Source organism: Eublepharis macularius, chromosome 2, assembly GCF_028583425.1.
Source record: "Eublepharis macularius isolate TG4126 chromosome 2, MPM_Emac_v1.0, whole genome shotgun sequence".
In the NCBI taxonomy this organism is placed as follows: Eukaryota; Metazoa; Chordata; class Lepidosauria; order Squamata; family Eublepharidae; genus Eublepharis; species Eublepharis macularius.
The window spans coordinates 166631490-166647694 of NC_072791.1; the positions used below are offsets into that span (position 1 = coordinate 166631490).

The following is a 16205-nucleotide window of genomic DNA, read 5'->3' on the forward strand; positions in this document are numbered from 1 at the left end:
CAATTGTCAGAAAAATGCTGTGCATAAAGCAACTCAGATTTTGTTCAGAGATTTACCTTGTATCACTTACTGGTTGAATATTTTTTTTTTAAAAAAAACACCCTTCCCTTCCATTTTATTAGCTATTATTTCTCATTATTAAACATCAAAAACAACAGAGATGTCTTACTGCATAGTTAAGATTATGTCATAACAACATGAAATTAGTACCAAGTGAAACCTGTAAAGGGCTTCTAGCAGCCTCTGCAATTTTCCACACTTACATCTCATCAAATTTATGCAAACACCTGCAAGTAGGTACTTCAGTACAAACTATTTCCACAGCAAATAATCCAGCAGCTGTTTTAAGGACCCATCAATCAGTTGAGGGACCTGCCAGTAAAACCATGATATGCACAAGTATCCCTTTCAGGAATTGCCTCTGGCACAGGAAAAGAGAATCCTGAAAAACAAGGACAGTCTTTCACAGTGTTGCGAAACCCATGGGGGAGGGGAGCACAATAATCAGAGGCAGCTTGCTCCTTTCAGCTTCCAAAACAGGACCTGATTTGATGAACTGACACTGCAGCTGCTCACAGACTACAACATTAAAGGCTTCTCTTCTCTCCTTCACCCATCCTAAAAGGTGACAGCCAAGAATCCTATTGCAGAGCTGAGATTTGTATAAGTTGTTTCACTACATTAAAAGACTATTAGTCTGAAGAGACTTTACTTAAGACTGTTAAAGAGAACAAAGTTCCAATCGGTCCTTTTCTGATCTTTTTCTCTCCACCCCTCGCCTCCAGTGTCCCCTTTAAAACATCTTCTAGCTTAAAGAAGATTGCTGTGAAGTTTGAAACTACTTACTGTAACTTCTTGGTTGCGACTTTTACATGGTACTAATAAAAGATATTTTGCTACTGTTGTTCTTAGATTCCTCCCGCACCCCCCACTGATCAGTACAGCCGCCTGCATTTTTTTCCTTTAAGTTACGCGGGTTTTGTACGTTTCCACTGAATATTACTATCTTTCTCCTCCATTCACACCTGAGTGATGTTTAAAAGGGTCTAATGCATTTTATTTAGGATCACACATATGTAATTAATAAGGTTCAGGAATACGGTTGCCAGCTCCAAATTGGGAAATTCCGGGAGATCTGGGGAGATCTGAAACCTGGAGAAACCTGGAGAAAGTGAGGTTTGTGGAGTAGGGTTGTCAGCCTCCAGGTAGTGGCTGGAGATCTCCCGGAATTACAACTGGTCTCCAGGCCACAGAGATCAGTTCACCTGGAGAAAATGGATACTTTGGGGGGTGGACTCTATGGAATTACGCCATGCCAAGGTCTTTTCCCTCCCCAAACCCCACTTTCTCCAGGTTTCTCCAGGTTTCACCCCTCAGATCTCCAGGAATTTCCCAACTTGGAGCTGGCAACCCTATTGGGGAGGGAAAGGACCTTGGCATGGCATAATTCCATAGAGTCCACCCCAAAAGTAGCCATTTTCTCCAGGTGAACTGGTCTCTGTGGCCTGGAGACCAGTTGTAATTCCAGGAGATCTCCAGCCACTACCTGGAGGCTGGCAACCCTATTCAGGAAGGAATTAATAAAGTTTCATTTTCCATTGTAAATCAGAATCCATTTTGGAACAGACAGTTCCAATGCTCCGGTAAAAATGTTTGATATATCGGATAGTTTAATAACTATAAACATTTTTTAAAATAATACACCTGATAGATAGATCAACTAGCTGATAAAAGTTTTACAAGCTTTCAAGCTATACAAGATTTTTTCATAGCCAAAGGTTTGAATTCCTACTATAGCACAGTGGTCAAAGTTGGTAGAAGTGTGTGAATGTTATATGCTGTCAAGTCACTTCAAATCTTATGGTGATCCTATGAATGAATGCGTTGATTGCGTTGATTAATTCAGGAACTCTGGGGAAGGCCCTATTGTATCAAGATCCTCTGGGCGGGGGGAGGCTGGCATCACCTGCCATTCCTCATGTTTGCATGTTCCATTTCCTGGCCAGGAGCCCATTGCAGCAGGCTGTGGACTGCACTCACAAAATTATCTTCACTTGATATAGCATTCTGAGGCTTTGTTTCCAATGTCTTTGGGTGTGTTTCATCAATCTGCAGTTACAGTTACAGCCTGCTGCAACAATTTGAATTATACCACACAATACAAGTGATAAGAACAATGGGAACATTTTTATACTGATTTCTAAATGTGTGGGTGTGCTTGTTTACCATAAATATTGTACAATTGACCACTGAGGAAATATACGGTAGGCTGATGGAGCCATTTTTCAATCAAACTTCACCAAATTTGGTGAGAACCCACTAATGACTGTTCTCTAAAGAACCATCAAGTTTCTTGAAGCTGAGGGCCAATTTTATGGGTCCCCAAAGAAGATGCCCCACCTACTCTCCATTATTCTCTATGGGAAAAAATATCTGGGGGCCGGCTGGGGTTGGCATTTTTCAACCAAACTCAATCTTATTTTCAGGATACCTACTACTGACTGCCCTATAAAGACCCCCCCCCAAGAGTCTGTTGTAGAATTTTGAGCATCACTTTGCTTGTGTGGGAAATTAACACAATGGTCCAATAATCGCTGCAGTCTTTTATGTCTCCTTTTTAGAACTGGAATGTAGATTGAGCATCTCCAGTCTGTGGACCATTATTTTGTTTTCCATATTTGTTGGCACATTTTTTGTTAAGATTTTGATGGACTTAGAGCTCATGGCTGCTTGTGCTACATCTCATCTCTACTTTTCTGCCCTCACAAGTGCCACCATTTTTCTGCATTTTTCTTCTTTCAAGTTTTCTTTTTAAACGAATTATTTTGACAGTTTGACCATCACACATAGGAAAGAATAAATGCAGATCCAACATAGCAGGATTTTTACCATATTCCTTCTAGAATAAGAATATAGAATCTTTAAAATACTACTTACATCCTGCCTAGGAGACTCAATATAGTTGTTCTTTCTGATAAGATAAATTCCAGCACAGAAGAGCTCTTTGAAGAAAATCTTCTGTCTAGCCATTTTTTACATTTTTTAAACCAGAGTCTAGCTTCGTATTTATATTGCATGATTAAGCCAAATATCAGAAACAATCCATCATCACATCTGCAATTTATTTTTCCTGTAACTGAAAACTCAAGTATAGTTCAGAAGACAGTGTAGCAGTTATGCTTCAGGAAATGTCTTTCAAGTTGCACACCAGTGTGCTCAAATATATCATATGAAAGATTCATATGGTAGTATCTTGGGTTCAAAATCCCATCTCACAGACTGAGCAGTTTGGACAAGGTTGTTTTTCAACCTCAGCTCCCATTCTATAAAAAGGAGTGCTGAAATTATCACAAAGCATTTGAGGAATCTGTGTTATGTATGACCATGAGCACATTTCTAGGGACACAAGTTCCACTGATGTCAATGAGACTATCTTCTGTGTACCTCCTTGTCTGACACCTCTGCCAATTAGAAACCATTCTGGTATTTATAAGACCAAACTTGTTAAGTCATATTGCTCAGTTAATAGGCTGATGGGAGAGGTTCCAAAGGAGATTATTTTGGTTTTATCAATATTTATAGTAATTTTATTTTCAGAACAATACCTAAATAATGCCTGCAAGGCTCTCTTTAATCCCATCTTTGTTAATGAAGTAATTATTATTATCTGCATATAACAACATAGAAATTCTTTCATTACCCAGTTTAGGAGCGTGTAAATTCCCTGTTTGAAAAAAGTGCATTACGTCACCTACATACAGATCAAATAGCAGAGAAGCCAGCACACATTAAAGGTACCTAAAGCAATTCCCGAATTTAAAAACGGGTGTATGGTGACTTCCTGATAGTTTTGTGTGAGTTGAATGCATATGTAGAAATTTCTAGTTCAGTCTGCATGGCTGAGTTGTCAGCCTGCCTCCTTGAAAAGGTTGAAAGTCATGTCAAGTGGGGAGGGGGTGTGACTGGGTGATCACATTTTGTGTTCTTGCGACCAGATGTTGTAGCTGCAGTTGCTTTACAGTGAGCAGCCACTCTGCTGCAAAGTCTTTTGAAGTGATCCTTGTTCCTGACTAATATGCTACACGTAGCCTAGGTTTAAGATAGATTTGGTGTGGGATGATATATAGAGAACAGGAAGAAATTCTCAATGACAGTGGTTATTTAAGGGGGGGGGGTTGTGTGTGTTTATTTTCAGTTTTAGTTCTTTAGGATTAAAAGAAGGTAAGCTGTGGAGGGAAGGTATGTACAAGTTTATACATTTATTGATTATGATGATGACGACAACATTTGATTTATATACCGTCATTTGGGACAACTTAACGCCCACTCAGAGCAGTTTACAAAGTGTGTTATTATTATCCTCATGACAATCACCTTATGTGGCGGGTGGGACTGAGAGAGCTAGGACTGACCCAAGGTCACCCAGCTGGCTTCAAGCGGTGGAGCAGGGAATTAAACCTGGTTCACCAGATTACAGTCCTGCCACTCTTAACCACTACACCAAACTGATGGTATCTCTGTCTAAATAAACATAATCTTCTGTGTCCCAAATTGTTTCTTGCTGCTCCTCCTCGTCCTCCTCCTTATGGACAATGCACATGCACTTCAGATTTTATGTGCTGTTCACATTAGTGTGCTTTAAAAAAGAAGTTTTTCTCAGATATTCCCTCCCAATAAATCAGGACTTTTTATAACTGCCTGAAGACTATTTGAATGTGTTATATTTGACAGCTAGAAACTCAAGTTGCAGGTATTTTATTGATCTGGGCTATATTTTAGCAGATTCTATAGTTAATTAAAAGCAGAACATGTTTATTTGCAGCAGATGTTTCTGCTCTACAAGCAAAGAGATAATCTGAAGAACAGTGTTTCTAAGAACAGCATCTCACAAGATTTGAATTAAAAGTTTTTTTTCAGAATTAGAATAAAACATTCCCACCAATAATCTAATACTCTGCATTTCAGGCAAACTGCAAGTTTTATATCCTGCTACACTTACAATGAAATCCTAAGCAGAGTTGCTCCAGCTTAAGCCCATTGATTTCATAAATAAATACATGAAAAGGATTTCTGGTCAGAGCTAATGAAAGTCTTCTAGGCAGCTTTCATAAGCCTTTCATGTGGCTTGTACTAATTGACCTTTTCCTGGGATGGTACTTCCATACTACTTTAGAACATATTCTAAGTCTACATGCTGGGTTATTAGAATCTTCTGGCCTGATATCTTGTACATGTTAAGATCTCAGACTGCAATTAAACTCTTTCCCATGCATCTTGCTGCTCCTTCACTCAAAGATATAAAACCCATGGCTGAAATAGAGGGCTACTGGGCAGGGAGACTGGAGAATGGCAATTCCATAAACATGCATGCACTAAAACCCCACTTGAGTGAGTCAGACCACTGGGAGGGCAAAATTAGGGGGGGGCAGATAGCCTGACTGGTGGCAGATATCACCTGGGAGACAGAAAAGGGAGTAGGGTTGTTTCCCTACAAGAGGATTCAAGCCCCCCCCCCCACACACACACTTGACTCTACAGCCTCTCAGTCACTTGCAGCCTGGAAACAGGGAGAGGGAGGGCTAAAGAATTGTAAAAACAAATACTTATCTGTGAATCCTGTCATAAACACTTCATGTTATGTTCAGAGAAGGAAATGTACACATTTATGGTGACCAACAGATGAAGGGAGCAGTCTACTGGACTTCTGTATCACGAGGGGGGAAACAGACTACTTTAAAAGTTCCAGCCTGAGACCTTAAAAACCAGTAGTGAATGATATGACATGATGTGTTAAGTGCTGGCTTGGCAGGAAGTGAGCAACTTGGCCCCCCAATATGGGATTTTACTATGTTTCTGACCATTCATTCACCCAAAGATATAAAATCTCTGGCCAAGCTAGAGGAGATAGCAGGCAAGGAAAAAGGAGAATAGCAATTCCATATACGTGTTCACATAGAAAGACACTTTCGGTGAGTAAGATTGCTTCGAGGGCAAAAAGGGGGCAGATAGTCTGACAGTTGGCAGATACTATCCAAGGAACAAAAGAGAAGAGGCTAGGATTTCCTTATAAGATGCACAGTGCCCAAGCCATGTAGACACTTGCAGCTTGAAAAGCAGGGGAGGGGAGGGGAGAGCTGACAGTACATATTTGGAGGCTACATGCTAGCATATTAGAACCTTCTGGCTTGATATCATGTAGAAGTAAAATATATTTTGCAGTAAGTCCTCTATTTTGCAGTCCTCTATGGCCCGCTAGAAATAGTATGATCTTCTTCACACTAGTTTCCAATCAGGCACTGCTTACCTTTCCTTCGAATCTGGCTGTGCCTCCAAGTGGCACCCGGATATTCCTTGGTGGGAGAGTAAATGCTGGTGCTTCTGTCAGAGCAGGAGACCTTAAGGAAGAGTGGTCTAGTGTCAAGGTAGCTTTGGAGATCCTAGTAGATGTCACCAGTTTCACATCTCCCATGTTAAGAGCTTCAAAAACAAGGGGGGGGGGAGACAAGGAAGGAGAAATATCAGTTTACTGCTTCTATAGGAGAACTCTAAGACAACAAACAAAATATTGGACACGATCCAGGCAAAGGACAAAACTTAATTCTGTTGATTTCACATCAGTAAGACTGGGAATAAGATAATTTTACAGATACTGAAGGTGTCATCACAGAAAAATTGTTGCCTGTGTTGTACTAATTCATAGTTTCTGTCTATTGCCTTTGGCCAAAAAGGTTATGAAGCATTACAAAACCCTCCAAATCTGTTTTACTAAAGGTAACAGAGATAAGTGTGTGAACACCAAGAGCATCAATGTCCATTCCATATCATCACCAGCTCTCTGAAATAGCACTCTTCTATCTCCAGACCAAACTGCACCTGTTGAAATTAGTAAAAACACTCAACCTGAGTTGGATTCTGTACAACAAAATATGAAACCCACAGGGCAAAACATAATTGATCTGGAAACTTCTTGGGCAAAATGAGAAGAGGTTATTCTACAAAGACAAGGAGATAAAAAACATCAAAACAAAGAAAATAAGAGATTATTCTTTGCATGTGTGGAAAAAGCCAGGGGAATAGAGGGAACAGGGAAAAAATGTAGAATAGAGAACAAAAGGAAAAAACCCAGCAAGCTGAAAATGAACCATACTGTTCCTCTGTAATCAGTTACAGTACCTTAAGAGGTACTTGTAACAGTAATAAATAAATGTAATAGTCTAGACAAAGACTGTAGTTTTTAAAATGGTCTGACTTCATTTTATATAGCTTTCCTGGATAGTGCACAGAAGAATTAAGTGTACTATAAACAATTTTGCAACAGCTGGCCTTACAATGGGGAAGGGAAATAAACTAAAAACACACAGTTCCTATTCTCTTTGTATAGTGTAATGTTTTGCATTTTAAATGGTTTAGATTTTATTTCTGCTTTCTAATGGAGGGTATTTTAAATACTGATGTTATCTAAAATGCACACCTCTGAGGAAAGAAGGAGAGGGGCTGGATGGGTGAATGGAGTGTAATCGCAACAAACAGTAGTGGCACCCTAGGGGACAGAATGAACTAGTGTGTTTTTTTTTTTAGGAACTGTGATGAGAGAGTGTTCATTCTGGGCAAAGCATACAACCTGTGTAAAAGCCTGAGTGGGGTTTTATTCTAGTTCAGTCATGCAATCTGTGTGAAGCCTGAACTGTTTGTGCGATTCTAGTAAAAACAGGAAAACTGTGTGCAGCCTGAGTGTCTGTGTGTTCCTGAGAGAAATTTATTCTACCAAGTTAAATGAAACTGTTTTTTTGAGAGAGGCTGTATCTGTGTAGTGTTTTGAAAACTTCCATCTAAGAGACAAGCTACAAGGCTGATGGAGCTTCAGGAGGGCCATCGGGGCGAGCGACAAGCAGGGAAGTCATCACTGAACAACTTCCATCGTCCCTACCCAGATCAACTCTTAGAGCCAAGGTACAAGCCAGACAGGATGCCTACACTTCCCATCAAAACTTGTCGGAAACTGACACGAGTTCTCCTCATGTCAGGCATGACTTGTAGCTTGGCTCTGAGTCAGGAAACCTGTGTGTGCACCTAGGGCAGTGAGAGAAATTATATAATCAGACAGGCAAACTGACAGGCAGTCTAGGTATATCTGGGAGAGTGATGATTCTATCTAAGTCAGGCAAACTGTGTAAGAGAACGTCTGTGTATATCTGAGTAAGAGACTGATCTAAGTCAGACAAGCTGTGTGGAAAGGCCCGAGTGAATCGAAGTTTGTGTGGAATTTATTCTATTATAGAAGACTTGTGTGGAAAATTACTTTGTCTGACTGAGTCTGTGAAAATACTTTTAAGAAGAAAGAAAAACAGTGTTGCACTTACCTGTAACTGTTGTTCATTGAGGTCTTCTGCGCTGACACACATGGGACTGTGCATGCACAGGCCTGCCGATTCTGGAGGTTTTCTAGCTAAAACTTCCAGCAGGGGGTGCTCCCACCTTCCAGAGTGCCTGTGCGGCTGTTTTCCCGCCGAAATAGCCCTAGGGAAGGCGGGGCGTCCCCTGCTACCCTCAGTCCTCTTCGCCACTGTGCTCTCTAATGCCAAGAAGAGCATTAGCAGGGAAGGAGGGAGGGTATGTGTGCCAGCACAGAAGACCGCGATGAACAACAGTTACAGGTAAGTGCAACATTGTTTTTCACCTTCGGTTTTCTGTGCAGTCACACATGGGAGTTTAACAAGCTATTTACCTGGGTGGTGGAGCTTGTTTCTAGTCACAGGAAAATTGACTGGAGCATGGCTGTCCCCACTGCGGTCTCCCTTCTATCCAAGACGTCCAGCACGTAGTGCCTGACGAACGTGTCAGCCGACGACCACGTTGCTTCATGGCAGATATCCTGTATTAGAACCCCTTTTAGAAGGGCTGCGGAGGATGCCTGTAGTATAGTGCACATGGACTTCTAGAGGACAAGGCAAGTTAGCAGCATCATAGCAGGATTTGATGGCCTGCATCACCCATGTGGCTATAGTCTGTGAACCTGCTTCTCTCCCCTTATTAGGGACCGCAAAACAAACAAAAAGTTGAGAGTCCACCCAAAAGGGTTTAGTCCTGTCAAGGTAGAAAAGGAGTGCCCTCCAAACGTCCATGTAAAGAACGTTCAGCAGGGCTACTTTGGTCCTTAAAGAAAACAGGTAGAAATATCTCCTGTGACATGTGAAACTTAGAGACGAACTTGGGCAAAAACTCTAGTTTAGTCCGTAATACCACCTTTTCTGAATGGATCTTAAGGAATGGTGGTGCACAGCTAGCTCACTAACCCTCCTAACTGACGTAAGCACCACCAAAAGGGCCACTTTCAAAGACAAATATTGCAACTGGCATGTGGTCAGCGGTTCAAAGGGCTTACTAATTAGTCTCATAAGCACAACGTTCAGAGACTATTGTGGTACAACCCTGTGCACAATAGGGAACATAGTATTGAGCCCCTTGAGAAACATTTTGCATATGAAATGCAAAAAGACAGTTTTATTGTCCAAAGGGGCACGGAAGGCCAATATCGCAGCCATATACACCTTGATCAAAGAGCTCGTGAGAGCTGTTTCAGCTCCAGTAAATATTCTAGGATTTTACTCAAGGAACATGAGACGGGGTCCAGACCATGTCCTGATGCCCACAACATAAATTTGTCCCACTTAATCTTGTAAGATTGCCTGGTGGAAAGACATCTCATGTTAAGATTACTTGAGCTACACCTTCCAATACTGTCTCTGTGGTAGAATTAACCATGCAATCAGTCTGAGTCTCTCTATCCCATGATGAAAGACCCTGCCCCACGAAAGGAGGTCCGGATTCGGAGGAAAATGGGGAGTCATGCTTGCTAACCTCGTTAACCCGTGGAACCAGGGTTGTCTCGGCCAGTAGGGCACTATCAGGATTGCCTTCACATCCTCCCACTGAAGTCTGCTTACCACCCTGGCTAACAGTGGGATGGGTGGAAAAGCATATAGGAAGTGACTGGACCAGGGCAACTGAAAGAAGTCCCCCAAAGAACCTAACCCTAGACCTCCTCTCGAACAGAAGAGGTCCAACTTTCAATCTTCCCTGGAGGCAAACAGATCTATTTCAGGGTACCCCCATCGATGGAAAATCGCATCTAGACACTCGTCCTTTATGGACCACTCGTGCGGATTCTCGTCCAACCTGCTCAAACGGTCCACTATGACATTGTCTGTCCCTGGTATGTGTACTGCTGACAGGTGGACTCCATGTTGTATAGCCCAAGTCCATATAGACATAGCCTCTCTGCAGAAGCTCCGGGACGTAGTCCTCCCCTGTTTGTTCAGACAGAACATCATTGTGGAATTGTCTGTGAGAATTAGCACAGACTTGTTTCGTATCACATGGGGAAAGGATGTTAAGGCGTAACGTATGGGCTTTAACTCAAGGTTAATATGAGCCTCTCCGTCACTGTCATCCCACAAACCGTGTGCATATACCTCCCCATAGCGCATCCCCCACCCTAAGCTGGAAGTGTCTGTGGTGATGGACAGGTCATGCCATACGTGCCCAAAGGGAGTCCTTGCCAGAAGATGCAATTCATCCACCCACCATTGAAGGGAGCTAAGCGCTGATCTAGGGATGTTGAACTTCTTCTCCTGTAGATCCCTTTCACACGTATAAACAGAAATAAACCACAGTTGTAGTTCCTGCATCCTCAGGCGGGCGTGCATAACCACCTTGGTTGTAGATGCCATAAGGCCTAGGAGCATTTGTATACGTTTAGCTGTCTGAAATCAACAATGTTGGAATAGGGTGATTAATTTTCTAATCTTCTCTACCCTCTCTACAGGGAGGAAGGCCCTGTTCGCCTTGCCATCCAGTACCACTCCAATAAATTGCACCCTTCTGGCAGGCGCCAGCTTCAATTTCTTTTGGTTTACCAGTAAACCCAGCTCCTGACTGGTACATAAAATTAATTGGACCTGTCTATTAATGTCTTCCTCTGAGTCGCCGACAATTAACCAGTCGTCCAGATATGGGTAAACACAACACTTGGTGCGCAGGTAAGCTATGACCTACACACTTACCTACACACTTCATGAACACACGTGGTGTTGTACACAAGCCAAAGGGCAAAACCCTATACTGATACAGCTGTCCCTCAAACAAGAAGCGCAGGAACTTCCTATGCAATTTGTGTACAGACACATGAAAATAAGCATCCTTCAGATTGAGGACCACCAACCAACAATCAGGGGCAATCAATGACAAGACAGTATGAAGAGTAGTCATGCGAAAACTACGGGCTTGTACAAAAGTGTTCAGATTTCTTAAATCTAAGATAGGCCTGTGGCCCACATCCTTCATGTCAACCAGAAAGACTCTAGAATAGAATCCCAATTTAGATTCTTCCTCTTGTATAGGTTGCACAGCATCCTTCTCCAGTAGCGCATTTAGCTCAATCCTTAACAGGGGACACGATTGAGATTCTGAAAGGTTAGGAAGAACCAGAGTAGGGCAACTTTCAAATTTTATTTTATAACCAGCATAAACTATTTTCAACTCCCCAAATACAGGAGCTGGTTCCAGGCCTAGTCAGAACTGTTTAGACGTAGACATCTGATCTTTAGCGTGCTGAGCCTGTGATCCATGCCTCTGGTTCTGTCTCCATCTAGAGAAGCCACTTTGACCATCTTGAAACTGACAGCGTGAAGGATATGAGGGGTTGTCGGTATTGTGAGCATCCCCCTTATTGAGCCAGGGGAAGGACCCCGTAGGAGCAGGCAGTCAGGCGGTCCTTGCACTTCTAAGACAGATATTCATCCATCTTCTCAGAAAAAAGCATCTTGCTTTCAAACGGTAGGTCCTCCAGGTTATTCTGAGTCCTGGTCGGAAGGGCCGTAGCACACAGCCATGCAGGTCTCCTCAAGACCACAGTCAAGGCCATAGTCCTGGCTGAGGTATCCGCATCATTCCTACCCACGTGTATCTGATGCCAGGCTAAACGAATGGCTTCTTCCTGAAGAACCCTCACCAATGGCCTTTGTTCATCTGGAAGCTTCTCGAAGAAGGCCGCAGTCTTGTTCCAGAGGGCCAGTTGATATGCCCCCATCATAGCGGCATAGTTGGCAATCTTGATGTTCAGGGCAGCAGATGAGTAAATCTTGCACCCCAGAACATCCAACATTTTTCCTTCCTTGTCAGATGGGTTAGCAAAAGGCCCTTGGCGCTGCCTGGGCTGCAGTTCCTCGGTCACCAGTGAAGATGGTGGTGGGTGAGTAGCCAAGGGCAAGAATCATCCTTGGTCTTATACAGACCCTCCACTTTCTTTGCTGTAGCAGTAAGCAACGCTGGTTTCTGGTAAAGGTCGTAATCATCTCCACGAACCCTTCAATCATAGGAAAGGCCATGCTATTAGTTGAACCCGAGTAAATGTGCTGGAGGATCTTGTCCTTCGATTTGGGTTCAGCAGAAGAGATGTTAACCTCCAGCACCTTGGCCATCCTGATTAACTGCTCCATGTAAGAGCCGAAATCATCAGTTGGGGACACCTCTTCTGATTCTTCGACCACCTCTTCTGGAGTTTCCGACGGGGGTGACAAACTGTGATGCTCCCGATAGAGCTCTGGTTCCAGCTCCAAACCTGATAGCTGGTATGCCATCTGGAAGCTGGAAAAAGAGTGTCTCTTCCTCAAGGGGAAGAAGATGGTTCCCTGGAGAAGACCTCTGGGCAATATGAGCGTCCCAGGTCTACATCATAGTGAGGATCCAATAGGAACCACTCTTCCTTCTCAAAATATCGTCCCTTTGCTGGAGAGTGCTTAGAAAGGTATCTCTGTCTTGGCAGCATTCCTTCCTCTTCAGAGGAAAAGATGTACCTGGACCTGGAACGGGGAGATGGTGATCCCGACCTTAAACAAGGAGTGCGAGGCCATTCCACAATCATCACATCAGCTTCTTGTGGTGTAGGTTCAGGTATCTTAGATGGTCGGTCCCTCTGATCCATGCTTGGTCTTTTTAGAACGCTTCCTGGGGGGGGTTGTCCCCAGAGGTCGTTGCCTCTGGTTCTGATTGGATCTTCTGCAGAACCGAGCGAGCAGAGTCCTTTGACTTCAAGGGGTGAGATCCCGATGGATCCGAGGTGGGTAAGCACGGATCCGGAGTGGTTCGATCTCTGCTCAGTCCTGCTTGGCACAGCTCAGGTGATGCAGAAGGTGCTCGGCTCCAAGGCATTTTCGACCCCGATCTCAGAACCAAGGATGGTCTCAGAGTCTGATGATGCGGCCTCCCCAGTTGGTGCTGGGTCTTTCACCGCTGTGGTAGGCACTTCCATAGCCTTAGCCCATAAAGCCACCTTCAGCCTCCTAGATCATTCGGATCGGGCCTTCAGTGTGAACTTCAGACAGCGCTTACAACTCTGCGGCTGGTGACCTTTGCTGAGGCACATCAGACAGAGAGAATGACCGTCTGTTTTGGTCATTTTAGCGTTACACTTCATGCAGCACTTGAATAAAGTTTTTTCCGACATATTAAGCTAGAAAGGAAAATCACGCAGATGAGAATAAGCAGAAATACTTATCTCCCTACAATGAGCTGGAACCTCTCAGCACGGCGGCAAAAGAGGAACTGAGGGTAGCAGGGGACGCCCCTGCCTTCCCTAGGGCTATTTTGGTGGGGAAACAGCCATGCAGGCACTCAGGAGGGCGGGAGTGCCCCCCTGCTGGAAGTTTTAGCTAGAAAACCTCCAGAATCGGCAGGCCTGTGCATGCGCAGTCCCATGTGGGTCTGCACAGAAGACCAAAGATGAACCTCTGTTTGTAACTGTCAAGCCTAAGAAGTATTCTGAAACCATTATGCTAATCAAAACTTTGCAGCCATCATGTTTATGTACCTACAAATAAATTCTGCTTTTGTTTAAAATTAAAAAGATATTTTTCCTCACAACCACCCTCATGTGCTGACTGTTCTATCAAACTACCATCTATAACAAAGCCTTCCAATAAAACCAATTAAGCAGAAGACATCTACGGCAAAAGCCTTGGAGGCAGCAAAAACTTTCGGGGGATGCAGCAATATACAGGTCAGACAAACACAGAAAGAAGGTGTTCTTGAGGTAACAACTTGGGTAAAGTAGAGAACACCTAAGCTCTGAGTGAGTGGAAATATAAGGAGTGTTTATTAGGACCAGGGCTAGGGTTGCCAGGTCTCCTTACCCTTCCAGTGGGGTGGGTGGGGTGGAGGGCAGTACTTACCAGCTTGAAAATCTTCATGCACATGCTACTGATGCTGGCACAATGACACCATTCTAGGAGTAATGCCATCACGCTGGCTGTAGGAAAGCTCCCATGCATCATGCCAGGCTGATTCTTTAAGAACCGGCCTGTTTGGGGCCCAAATTGGCCCCAAGTGAAGTGTGGGAGAATTCCCACAGCTGGCACAATTACATCACTCCTGGAATTGATGTTGTCACGCCCATCCAGAAGTGTGCCTGCTGCAGGCTTTCCCAGGAGGTATTTTGCCTCCTGTGCTCATTCCCCAGGTCTTTTCCTCCACTGGCCAGGTGAGGGGGTTGGGAGGCTCAGAGAGGGGTATCCCCCATCCCCACTGAAGCCTGGCAGCCCTAACCAGGGCCATCCTGAGGTATAAGTTTAAGGTTAAGGAGGAGTTGAATTTAAGGTACATAGCCAAAGGTACAAGGTGATATCAAAGATAAGAGAAAACGTTACATACAGACTTTTTAAAATGGTGATACCACCAATAAAGAACAGTGTGTCAGTTTAGAACCAGCCATTCAGCTGCACATAGAATAACCTCTTTTTCTCTCTTAGTGGTTGGCAAAATCAAATGAAATTGATAAAATGAATGCTTTTCTAAATAGCCCAGCCAAGCATTCAGACCTCTCTCATATGTATCATGATGAAAGGTCTCTTTAAAAACACTTGCTATATGCCCTGTGATGGCATCACTCACTCCCAGAACATCCCTTCAGGACATACTTATTTAACACTTCACCTTCTTCTTCATCATTAGCCATGTTCAATTCACTCACTGCCTCTAACAGGCATTCCTTCCAGAAGCTCTACGTAGTTGTTTCCAATTTTGCATAATACCATCCTGAATTTCAAGGCTCTGCCTCAGCCACAGTCTTGACTTTTTGGCTACTATTCCTTATTTTATCCAAAGTACCCGCTTATGGGACTTCTTAAACAAGAAAACTGATATTAAAAAATTCTAAAAACACTGTCATTAAAATAAAGGGGTTTTAACCTATCAGACTAACTAGACTACTAGGTATCTGTACACCAACAGTAAAGCTAAATATTTAATGGAACATTATTACACAAGCACTAGTTTTAGCATCTTATAACGCACTGTAGATGAAGTTTTTTTTCAGGTGTCAGTAGACTATAACTTGATATCTACAAGCAACAACACGTTTGTGCCAATTTCTTGATGATTTTAAATGGTAGGCCAAGGGCCCACCAAGCAAGTATATGAAAGTACACACAGATAGACAGAGCCCCTCCAATTTTTGCCACATGCCTGGTTTAGTACTCTATCTTGCATCCAGCAGTATAAAAAACTAACATACAGATACAGCCACAGGCCCAGTAAAGATGTCACTCTTAACCATGGTATGGAAACAAAACACAGCTCTGACACTCTGCCTCTCATATCTTAGAACTAGATGGGTAGCCGTGTTTGTCTGTAGCAGTGGAAAAGAGCAAGAGTCCAGTAGCACCTATAAGACTAACAAAATTAGTAGTAGGGTATGAGCTTTCGTGAGCCACAGCTTACTTCTTCAGATATACTATCTGAAGAAGTGAGCTGTGGCTCACGAAAGCTCATACCCTACCACTAATTTTGTTAGTCTTATAGGTACTACTGGATTCTTGATCTTCTCTTATCTTAGAACACATTATTTCTCTTGTCAGTGTTAATATCTGCATTAACATTAACAATCAATAGTAAACAAGTTCCAGCTTATAAAGAGCTTACAAACCATGTTCAACCCAAGTTATGGTGGGAACATGATTAACATTAAACATAGTCATAGTTAAAGAAGGAAGTGGAAAATCTGCCCCCGAGAGACAATAATTATTTATTTAATTGAATTATACTGTGCCTTTCTCCACGATGGCAACCTAAAGCAGCTTACATCATTCTCCTCCCGTCCATTTTATCCTCATAACAACTACATGAGGGAGAGTAGGCTGAGAATATGTGAC

General features: G+C 43.1%; 1 protein-coding gene across 1 annotated transcript in view; it reads right to left on the reverse strand.

Moving 5' to 3' along the window:
• LOC129323566 (myosin light chain kinase, smooth muscle-like) overlaps positions 1–16205 on the reverse strand; it is a 124524-nt gene that overhangs the window by 16565 nt on the left and 91754 nt on the right. Inside the window, exon 2 of the mRNA XM_054970098.1 lies at positions 6305–6477. Within this exon, the coding sequence (XP_054826073.1) occupies positions 6305–6469 (165 nt within the window). The 5' untranslated portion in view covers positions 6470–6477. The remainder of the gene's footprint in view (positions 1–6304; positions 6478–16205) is intronic.